An 11,050-nucleotide genomic window follows, 5' to 3' on the forward strand; every position below is an offset into this window, starting at 1 on the left:
AAACACAGTCTCTCTAGAGCTTCTCCTAATGCTGCTCCAGCCCCAAATCAGGCAGACCGACTCCTCCTACCCCATATCCCACCTCCCCTGCCTTCCTTATTCTCCCAACCTCCAAATCCCTTCCACGGTTATACATGCCGCAAAAGGAACACGTTACATACTCGTCTGCCTCGCAGCCAACCAGACTATCAATCCTTCCTTCACAAGCCATAACTACATCTGATACATTCCTTCTGACCTCCATAGCAGTTGTTCTAAGTTTTTCAAAAACTACGCAGCTGCCAGCTGAAAACCTCTACTTAGTTTTTCAGTTGACAAGACGACAGTGATTATTAAAATAAGGAGAATTAGGAGACGGACACTAGCTATCAGACTACTACTTTTTTTTTAATTTCTAACACCTGCTTGAGTATTCTACATCTCAAAATAAAAGCCAAAAAAAAAAAAAGAAGAAGAAGAAGAAGTCCCAGCCAGCTTGGATCAAATAGCTAAGAACAGAGAGGAGGACCTTAAAGTTGGACAGAATGCAGATGAGAAGAATGGAAAATGGGCGCTCCAGCAGAGTCATGTGAATCGTAGCCCAGAGGGAGGAAAGGATAAACAGAAAAGGAAGACGAAGGGGTTTGTGGGGAGATGCGCCCGCCTGCTCTGTCCGCTTATCCTTACGTGCCTGGCACTTCTACCCCCTAGCTTCGGCCTCCATTCCACGGATGGATGAAATCTGGTCTTTCTCTAGGCAAATCATGTGCAAGCAGAGAGAAAAACCTCCCGGCCGGTTCTGATTCCCACTGAATGCCACCCAAAGGTCAGGAACATCTCACACGCCACAGTTCCTTGGTCGATTGTGTACTGTTCCCTTGTTTCGAAGTAGCTGATTCTAAACAGAAAGCCGAGGCTGAATCGGGGTGCTCTCGCTCAGAGGTCATAAAGCAGCAGCCCACCAACCAGATTTTATTCGGTTGGCTGTGTTTAAGAAATGAGAACTGGTTACCGAGATTTAAAAATCAGAAGACTTCCGATTAAAAGTGTAGGTTTTGACTTCTCTTGATACAGTGGAAAATCTGGTAACAACCAGCCTGTGATCCTACAGGGCAGCAGGTGCCAGAGTGAAGGGGCAGGTGAAGGGGCAGCTGCTGGGAAGTGAAGCCCCAGGCCTGCCGGGCCCCAGGACCTATGCTACAAGGTCAATTCCGTTGAACCAGATCCTCATGAGTGGTTCGAGTAGAGGCAGAACTGCACATTTTTACAGCGAAATAAGTCCCTCCCACAAAGAACAAACAAGGCAAAAGGGGCCCCTGGTGCCAAAGGCAGCCCGAACACCCATGACCTCAGTTATCCAATCCAAGGACGTCCTCCAGGGGGATACCCTGGGAACCACTGACCTCAGGGGGTCGCCCTCCTCAGGACCCCAGCCAGCCTTTTGAGCCTTATGCCACACTCCCACGCTGGTGTTCCTTTGTCCTTCCTTTCTATTCCCCAATCTTGACTCCTGTAAGTTCTCATTTTCAGCCCCACCACCGTGATGGAAAATTGAGCCCAATGCCTGTGTGGAGGAAGAGCTGAGGAAGGGCATGTGTGGAGCAGAGAGCCAGAGTTTTCTACTGGGGGGAATCATGGGTGTCCTTTGTGGTCTGGTTTTTCACGTGCCCATGTTTTCTGGTTCCTCTGTGATGATTCAATAGTTTGTACAATGATACCCCATCAGCTTGGTTATTTTTACACTATGAAAAGAGCTCTAGGTATGGAACTCCTATTTAGAATAACATGCCTCGTAGGAAATTAAAGTTAAAAAAAAAGAGAGAGAGAAAGAGAGAAAGAGGGAAACTGACTTCCTTTTAGAAGAGAAAATTCAGCCTAAAATTCTCCCTCTACCACTGAGCTTACCTCTTGGCACGCGGCACATGAGTTAAGGGCCTGAGTCTGGGGTCAGAAGACATGAGTTAGATGCTGTGGCCCTTCCTGGCTGTGTGACTTTGGGTAAGTTTCAACCTCCCAGAGCATCGGTTTCCTCGCCTGTGTGCGAGGCTCCTGAAAGCGCCGGCCACACACACCTGCTGGGACCACCCAACGAGAGAGCCAGCACGAGCAAAGTGCTTCTGGACACTGGCTGGCATGTGGTAGGGGCTTCGTACCCGAGAGCCACGATCTTCATTGTGTATGACCTTACTCAGCTGGACTGACGGGGCGAGAAGGGAAGGAGTGAAGACACGTCCAAATGAGGGAATTTGCCCCAGCAAAGGGATAAGAATGGAGAGCTGCCCCGTGGGCTCCCTGAATGCCAAGGTGGGATGGAGGCAGTTGGGAGACCGCCGTCGGTCTTGGGGCTTCCCCTCAAGAGCCTGGGTTTCCCTCCTGGGCCACCATTTGAGGCAGCCTCGGGGAAGGCACCGCCATCAGGAGCCCCAGAGACGCTCTGCTGTGAGCCATCCAAGCCCTCCCATGTTCCCTCCCTGACTTGGAGGCTGAGAAGCTGGCTGCTCTGGCTCATGGAGCACTCCAGAGCAAATGTGAACAGAGACCACCCCCCCACGAGGCAATGGGGGAGACAGCAAAGCAGCCGGTGCTCCAGCCCGCACCCAGCTGCCACGACTGCCATTTCGCCACGGCGGCTTTCTGTGTGCGGAGGGGAGAGATGGCATTTCGTAGCGGGGGGCCCAAGGCAAGAGACAGGATCCCCCGTCTGAGACGCGGAGAGCCGAGGAAACAAAGGGCTTCCAGTCTGGGTTATGAGGCTGGAACCCAGCAGGCTGGGTGCTAGCTCATTTTAATGGGTGCCTCCGCCGGCCTGGTGACACCCAGCATTCTGCCTTGGTGAGGCCCGAAGAAAGCCCAGGGAATGACTCTGCGGAGCCAAATGCCCAGGCTCCCCGGGAGGCTGTGAAAATCTAATTGCTGTTTGGTCTCCAGCTGCCATGCTACCTCGGCTTCCTGGCTTGCCAGTGGCCACCCGCAGTGCCAGGGGGGAAGCAGACAGGATTCAGATCCTGGCCTGGGTTCAGAACCCCTGCTCGTGTACCATGATGTTCCAAAGAAGCAGCCCAGTCTCCGGCGATGACAACAATGCCTGTGACTGGCCGAGCACTTCTCATGGGGAGTATGCACATGATCTCACTAAATCCCAACAACCCTCCTGGGAGATGCTAGTGTGACCCCACTCTACAGACTAGGAGGCTGAGGCTTACAGAGGCGAAGATCCCTACGTGGCTAGGACTGGAAGCCAGGAGAGTCCACATGCTGAATCAGTCTACCACCCAGGGTATCACAAGTGGCAAAAGCTACATCAGTCCCTTGGGCGGTGTTCACTCTTTGGCGAGGACACTGGGCAAGAATCGTGGGCCCAGACTTCTGTGATGGAGAGGTCACCTTGGGGTTGATCATCCTCAGGTGGACAGCCCCCCCTGCTCTTTCCCAGCTCATCCTGGCTACACCTGCCCCAAGGCCAACAGCTCTGGCCCACCTTGACTGAGCCTGGTGCCAGCTGCCTCTGGCTGCATGAAGACTCTAGAAAAGGAGCCAGGATGCCACATGTTGGCCCCCTGCAAGGTGACAGTGGCCCTCTACACTGTTAGATACGGCACTGAGCGAGGTAACTCCCGATGACATGCTACGCATCAGGGTGAAGAAGGAAGCGGGGGCTCCTCTGTTTTGTTACCTTAGGCCTTATCCCTGCATGGCTTGTCACCTGGAAACCAGGGACCACCGGCACCAAAGTAGCCCCATGAGACGAAGTGTCTTGGCCCTGCCCCTCGACCCCAATCCTTTTTATACCCAGAGAAAGCGTAGTGCAGGCCCATCTTAGGCAACTGTTGGGTCAAAAGACAATGAGAAGGCAAACGGTGAGTGTGACCAGAATTCCCTTGGAAAATCCTTCGTATTGCCCGCAGCACTCAGACACTATGGTCTAGCTGCGGTCTAGACCATGATACACAATGCAGACCGTGGGCTATTTCGAAACGACGCTGTCAAACGCCAGCCCCACTGCCCGTTTTCAAGGTTATTCCTAATTTCCAGGCTTTAAATACCTCTGCTTCTACCTGCGTCCTTTATCAAGCTGACATCTTCTGCCTATGAGTCATTCATTAGCATTTCGGCAGCCGCTCTTATAGCCCAGAGACGTCTGAGTCTTGGATAAAATCCATTCTTGCCCACAAAGGGGAAAAAAACAATCCCAACCCTCCAGTTTCCTGTGGAGATAACACCCCACCATAGGCCACCCCTAGCGTAGGGTCAAAGGTCATAGGCAGCACAGCCAGTTTCCTGTATACTTGGATCTGAGGAGTGTGCAGGAGAGTTACAGGCCGAACTGTGTCTCCTCTAAAATTCCTATGTTGAAGTTCTAACCCCCAGGACCTCAGAATGTGGCTGTATTTTAAAGGGGTAATTAAAGTAAAATGAGGTCCTATGGCTGGGCACTAATCCAATCTGACTGGTGTCCTTGTAAGAATGGATTAAGACACAGACACCCAGTCTGAGGGACAAACATGTGAGGACACAGTCAGAAGGCAGCTGTCTGCAAGGAAAGCATGGAGGCCTCAGAAAAAAAAACTAAGCCCGCTGACACCTTGATCTTGGACTTCCAGCCTCCAGAACTGTGAGAAAATGAACTTTGGTTGCTTAAGCCCCCCACTCTGTGCTATTTGTCATGGCAGCTGGAGTGGACTAAAACAAAGGAGTATACAGGTACAGAGCCAGCAGAAGGCCTCAGGGACAGCTGCTGGGTTGGGTGGAGACCCAGGCCCGACCAAGGCTTATGCCCTTAGAAAGCTGGCTTGGTTCTCAGCGGCTCATGCCCACGTTGCTGCCAACTCTGCTGAAGGCCTCTGCCTGAATTCTGCCAACTCCTTGATACCGCAAGGGTTTACATCAGCTACAGACTGGGGGTGATGGCAGCAGCCTCTAGGACGATCGGCTGTACTGTGAGCAAGGAGACTCCGAGCACTGGTTAGGAGAAGAGGCAGGGGGAGATGCTGCCCACCTCTGACCAGGGCCCTGACGGCCACTCCCTCGAGCTAGCTACACGGCTCCAGAAACCCAACGAGGTTTATTTCCACCATGATTTGTTGAGTACCTATAATACTGCAGGCATCAAGCCGGGTGATACCAAGATGAATGGAACTCGGGGCCCAGGAGGTAATCAGATGGTTAAACAAGTCACTATCACACAGTAAGCTACTTGTAACAGTGGAAGCCTCATCTAGATACCAAAGCAGAAAAGAGCAGTGAGTAATTAGCCGTGTCAGGAAGGGGAGGTTCGGTGAAGCCTTCAAAGAGATGGGATTATCAGCAGGATTTCCAAGACAGAACTGGAAACAAGAAACAACAGCAAACAAGAGGCTGGGAAAGGCACTCCAGACAGCAACACCAGCAACGCAGAGAGGTTTAAGAATGCACGGCGGCTTCTCAGACCTAGCAGCAGTGTGACACTGCGGGCTAAGGCCGGAAACGGGACCATTCAGGCAAGAAGGTGCCAGAGCATGCAAGGCCTTGTACGCCGGCTAAAGAGCCTGGCTTGCATCCCGTGGGGGACAGGGAGGTCCTGGGGAGCCGCAAGCTGGGGAGAGTACTGGGTCCGATTTGTGTTTTAGACAGGCTGCTCAGACAGCAGGGACGGGGGACCTTGGGTAGAAGGTCAATGCCAAAATTCAAGGACGAAATAACACAGGCCAAAACTGTCCTCGGACAGGCCCGACCGTTTTGCCAATGAGCCTTAGTGGATTATACCTATTAGTTCTTGGAGGTTTGAGCAAATGACCTAGTAAGAGGGTGGGGGGAAACTGAGGCACCAACACACTGTGCAGAAAGCACAGTTTCCCTGGACCTTGATGGTTTTATATTTCATTGTTTTGAAACAGCCAAAGAAGCCACCAACTTCGCCAAGATAGGAATAGCCTCACTAGCGGCCCATCCAAGGTTGGTTTTATTGTCTATGTGGCCTATTTCCCACTCAAGCTCCATCAGTGGTTCAAAACCTGATCTTGACACAGAACTAGGCTGCTCTTCCCACTTTGATCTGCAGGACAGCCAGACACCCTGGCCATCAGCTCTGATCCTGTGGAAGGACCTAAAAGAGGCACCCATGACAATGACCAGGATTCCAATTTAGAATCTTGAGCCCGACGACTTCCAGAATGATCCACACCCTTAGTATGTCAACCGCCCACCCTTGCAGTCCATTCCCTTGTTGGCCGTGGACCTGACCACCCCCCCCTCACTAGGGTGTATCCTACTTTGAAGCTGAGACTAAGAGGGGTTGCCTGGGTGGCCCAGTCGGTTGAGTATCCAACTCATTACATAAAACATTAAAAATGAAATAAAAATGAAGCTGAGGCTAGGTCACATTCATTTACATCACTCTCTTCAAAGCACCTTACATAGTGGTGTGGTGGTGGATATCAGAGGAGCATTACTGCTTACTAGCTGTGTGACCTTGGACTTGTTACTTAACCTCTCTGAGGCTGTTTCTTCCTCCGTAAATATGGAAAATAACAATTTTATCTTCAGGTTATATGATGAGATTACTATACGTAAATGCTAAGGGCTAGTACTTGCATTTATTAAGGGCTTGTGATGGAACAAGGAGGAGAAGCAGGAGAGCCAAACAGGGAGGAGGGGGAGGGGAGTCAGGCAGTCCTGGGTTCAAATCTATGCTCAACCACTTGCTTGGCTGTGTGACCTCGGGCATGCTATTTTATCTCTCTGACTCATAGTCTCCTCCTCTGTCAAATAGGGATAATACTGCCTACCCTGCAAAAGGATCTCAGTTAAGATAATAGATAAGAAAGAGCCTAACACTTAGCCTGCCGGCTCTAGGGCATTTAAGAAGTGAGCCTGAAGTCAGAGCCACCGATTTCTGGGCCCTGAATGGTGCTTAGGAAAGAATCTGATTTCTATTCTAACCTTCCTGGACCACCCAGCTCTACCATTTTAAGTGGGGTGAACACGCTGTGGCAAGGACAGGCCAGTTTATAGGGAGCCAGGCCTCCCACAGCACGCCCATCCACAGGAACACTGCTGTCCTTCATCACTTCCAAGGGAAGGCTGCGGAGCTCCCTGAGACTCAACTATGTTCTCTCTGGACAAAGGAGATGGGAGAGCCAGGCTCGTCTTTCCCTGGCCATAAGTGTCTTCGCTTGTGAACTGGAGGACAGCAGTACCCTCTCTGTCCTGGCTCAGGAGCATGGCTAGCGGATGGAGGAGATCCTAAAGTGTTAGTACCTGACATCTTAGGACCCTCCACAAAACCAAAGTTATTTTCAGCTCTCCTGGACCCAAGGCCTGAGCTTATGAGGGAAATGGCTCCGGGACAAGGACCAGAAAGCTTTTTAAGGTCTCTCATTCTGCCAGAAATACAATTAAACTGTAAAAAATTTAAAGTTCACCTCTCTTGGGCTCACTTTGTGCTAGGCTCTGGTTTAAGAGGAAGACAAAGCAAAACCTCACACCCTCAAATCAATGGATCACGACAAATGCTTGCTCCCCTCCCGCCCTGTCCTGGGCAATGCAGGGACTGAGTTCCAGAGTGGAGAAGCAGTCATCTCTGCTTTCCTGCCAACAGTTTCAGGTTGGACAGAGGAGGCTGGTGTTGAAATCTGTTTCTTTTTTTAACACGGAATGGGGCAGGGAAACTAGCCAAAGAGCAGATTTGCCTTTGCCCCACCAAGCACCCACAAACAAAGCCAGGGTACCTCAAGTGCAAGGGAAGTAAGACTCTGAGGGAGGGGAGAGCCCTGGGAGGGCAGGCTGCTCCCTCTCTGGAAGCATCTCTAAGCTGGGGATGCAAGATAGGACCCCACGGTCTCCCAGTAGTTTGTGTCCAATGTGGGGTCAGGCATTAGCGTACATGTGTCTAGCTACCAGATGACCAAGCCCACAATTCACCCCCTGAAACAGAAAAGCTGTGCCCCGTCCCTGGCGCACCCCACAGTCTTACTTCTGCTAGGCAGCTCCTCTTGGCCCAGGCCGTTGGAGGGAGCTAGTGGGGCACCGCCACCCTCATCCAAGGTCAGAATGAGGGGAACGTCGTCGTCTAAACTCACGGCCATGCTCTCTTCTCCTGCAGCCCTCAGGATGCGATGTCCAGAGCTTTAAATAGTCTCTGCTTTGAGCTCCCCTTCAAAGCCACTGGCCCAGAGGTGCTTCCCAGAAACTCCTCCATCGGAGGCATCTTCTAGGGTTTGGGGGATAAAAAGAGAAAAACAATGATCAAAATACAACCACTACTGACGAAAATGTTCTGGAATTAGAGGGTGGCAATGGTTGCATAACCACGCAAATGTACTAAAAACTACTGAATTGTACCCTTTGAAATGGTGGATTCTTTATGGTATGTGAATCATTTCTCAATAAAGACTATTACTGTAATAGCATTTAAATATGGGGGGGGACTCTGTAAGAACAAATACTGAAAATGTAAGCATAATTATGTCTGGAGATTGAGATTATGGCTAAGATGTTCTACCTCCATCCCTCTTTATCCTTGTTTATGTGTTTTGTGAGGATTTTAAAGATTTTAAAAAAAAATACAACCATTAAAATAACAGTAGTTCATACTCAATGAACACTTACTAGGTACCAGGGGTTCTTCAAGCAATTTTTAAGTAAATCTGATTGAAACTTCATAAGAGTAAGTAGGATTATTAGCCCCCATTACAGAGTGGGAGAGTCTAGGCTCAGAGAGATTAAGTAACTTGCCCAAGAACCCACAGCTAGAAAGCCAAACTTTGAACTACACAGTCTGGCTCCAGACCTGTTACCCTATCCACTACACTACAGTTTCTCCGAGACCCAGCCTTGGTATTTACGAAGCACCTAGCTTCAATGACGTGTAGCATTAGCATGCCAGATCACCTATGCGTGCCCCTATCATTCTTATATAGGCATTATTCTCCTAGATTTAGGTTTTAGGAGGAAGGAGAAGAGTGTTTTTTAAAATGAAGTCCACAGTCACACAGCAAAAGCACTCATCCTGGACTCCCAATTTTAAAACACTCAGAACTAGCCTGTTACAGTTCCTATTTATACACATTCCCATTTCCGCTGAGTAGGACCATACGCAAAGTAAAGACTCAGCAGATCTGACAGCCGACCTTTGAACTTGAAAACAGCAGCAGGTTCCTTCCTCAAGCTGAGGCCTTGTGGGCTCAATCAAGTCGGCCTCCAAACTCACCCACTAAATGGCAACCTGGCAATTTGCATGTTTCCCACATCACCACCGCAAGTTCCTGTGCGTCAATATCTTCTTAAAACTAGGCAGCGAAAGTGAGCGCCATTCTGTTTGCTAAGCCTGTCGCTCTCTGTCCAGCCAACTTCCTGTAAGACTTTTTTTTAAGTTCTCCCCAGGTCTGGGGATTAATTTTACTTTGCAAGCTCAATAGTGGAGAGACAAAAGAGGAAATCCCATATGAGATGCTACCATTCAGCTGTCTTAAGAATTATATGTTTTGTTTATTTTCATTTTGGTTTAACTTTTTACCACAGGTATTTTCAAATATACTCAAAAATAGAAAGAATATGTAAAGGAACCTCCTCGTATCCATCTATCACTCAGCTTTGACAATTAACATCTTGCCACTCTCTCCCATGTTTATTTTACAGGCGAGAGAATCAATCAACCTTCTCGTCTCGAGAAGAGGTTTCTAAATTTTTATTGCTGTTATTGTAATGGTTAGAGGTTTTTATTTTAACTGTTTAATACGTGACTGTTTGGTTGCAACACATGCAGTATCTTAGCTCTGTGGATCTCAACCCAGGTGACTTTGCTCCCCAGGGGATACCAACATACGGAGACATTTTAAATTATCATAACTACGGGGTGGTGGTGCTCGAAGGCAGAGGGCAGGGATGCCCCTAAACATCCATCCTACAATGCACAGGCGAGACCTACCACAATATCAAAATATGTGGCTCAAATGTCAGTAGCGCTGCTGTTGAGAAATCCTTTTTAGCTAATACCCCACTTCACAGATGAGGAAAACCGGGACTTAGAGGGGTTAACTTAACCTCTTACAAGCAGGCAAGTTGTAGAGCCCAGATTTCACAGGGCAGTCTGAATTCAGGGGCCTCCCCACTTAATCATTACCCTCTACCTCCTGGCAGGTCCAGGCCCCCAATTTGAATTCAAGCCCATCATTTTGTAGAGAGGGAAAAACTGAGGCCCAGAGGGGAGAAGAGACTTGCCCAAGGTCACACAGTGCAGGACTCCTGAGTCCTAGCCCAATGCTCCTTCGGCAGGCTTAGCTTCTCCCTCTACAGAGGACCCAGAAGGGAAGGGTCATCCGTGGGGTCAGGTCCCAGGAAAGCGGGCCAGCAGCTATCGCTGACCCGGGCACGAGTCTCTGTGCGTGGGGCGCCTCAGGGCGCCAGGGAGCTGAGCAGATGGCGGGGTGGGGTGGGGGACAAGGAATGCGGGCTCCAGCCCCACGTGCTCCCAGCCCTGGTCTGGTCCCCCGCGTGGGGGTCGCCCCAGGAAGCCGGGAGTTAGGAGAGCGGGCGCCAAGCCCCGACCCGGGCTGGAGGGAGAAAAGCGCGGCGATAACTTCTCCGCAGCCCGTCTGGGCCCGCCCTGCCCGCCTCCCTTTGCCCAGGGCACAGCGCAACCCTTCACTCCGCGCCCTCTGACCCCTGACCCCTGACCTCTCCGTCAGGCCATCGCTCGCACCCCTCGGATTCTTACACGCGCCGCCCCAGCAACCCGGACCGCGCGCCGGGGTCCGCACCGCGCAGCCCAGCCCGCGGGCGCCGCCGCCACCAAAGCCCCGAGCCTGGACCCTTCGCAGCCACCGCAGGCGCCGCCACTTCAGCCGCTGCCACCACCGCAGCTGCGCCCGCTCTCCCATCCGCCGCCTACCGTCCCTTCAACCCCGCCGGCCCCGCCCCATTTCTCCTTTGACGCGACCTATTGGCTACCTAGGCTGCATGATGAGCTCTGATTGGCCAAGCCTCACGTCTTTCCCCAGTTCTCTCCCGCTGCTGATGCCCGAGTCCCTGCCCACCTCCTTGGGAAGGGGCGGGACAAATAATTTCTGCCCCTTTCCCCTCCCACCCTCCCTGC

The 11,050-nt window shown here is 51.1% G+C and overlaps 1 protein-coding gene across 8 annotated transcripts in view; it reads right to left on the reverse strand.

Moving 5' to 3' along the window:
- Positions 1-10,860, reverse strand: part of TPCN1 (two pore segment channel 1) — a 58,800-nt gene extending 47,940 nt beyond the window's left edge. The window contains exons 1-2 of one of the 8 annotated variants that reach the window (XM_057305783.1): positions 10,716-10,860; positions 7,931-8,164 (exon numbers count right to left, since the gene is read on the reverse strand). In XM_057305783.1, the coding sequence (XP_057161766.1) occupies positions 7,931-8,042 (112 nt within the window). In that variant the 5' untranslated portion in view covers positions 8,043-8,164; positions 10,716-10,860. Of the gene's footprint in view, positions 1-7,930; positions 8,168-10,632 lie in introns of those variants that run through there. The other 7 variants (XM_044389873.3, XM_026514925.4, XM_026514924.4 and 4 more) reach the window with 7 other exon arrangements.
- Positions 10,861-11,050: the final 190 nt, after the last annotated feature.

This window comes from Ursus arctos, unplaced genomic scaffold, assembly GCF_023065955.2.
Source record: "Ursus arctos isolate Adak ecotype North America unplaced genomic scaffold, UrsArc2.0 scaffold_34, whole genome shotgun sequence".
In the NCBI taxonomy this organism is placed as follows: domain Eukaryota; kingdom Metazoa; phylum Chordata; class Mammalia; order Carnivora; family Ursidae; genus Ursus; species Ursus arctos.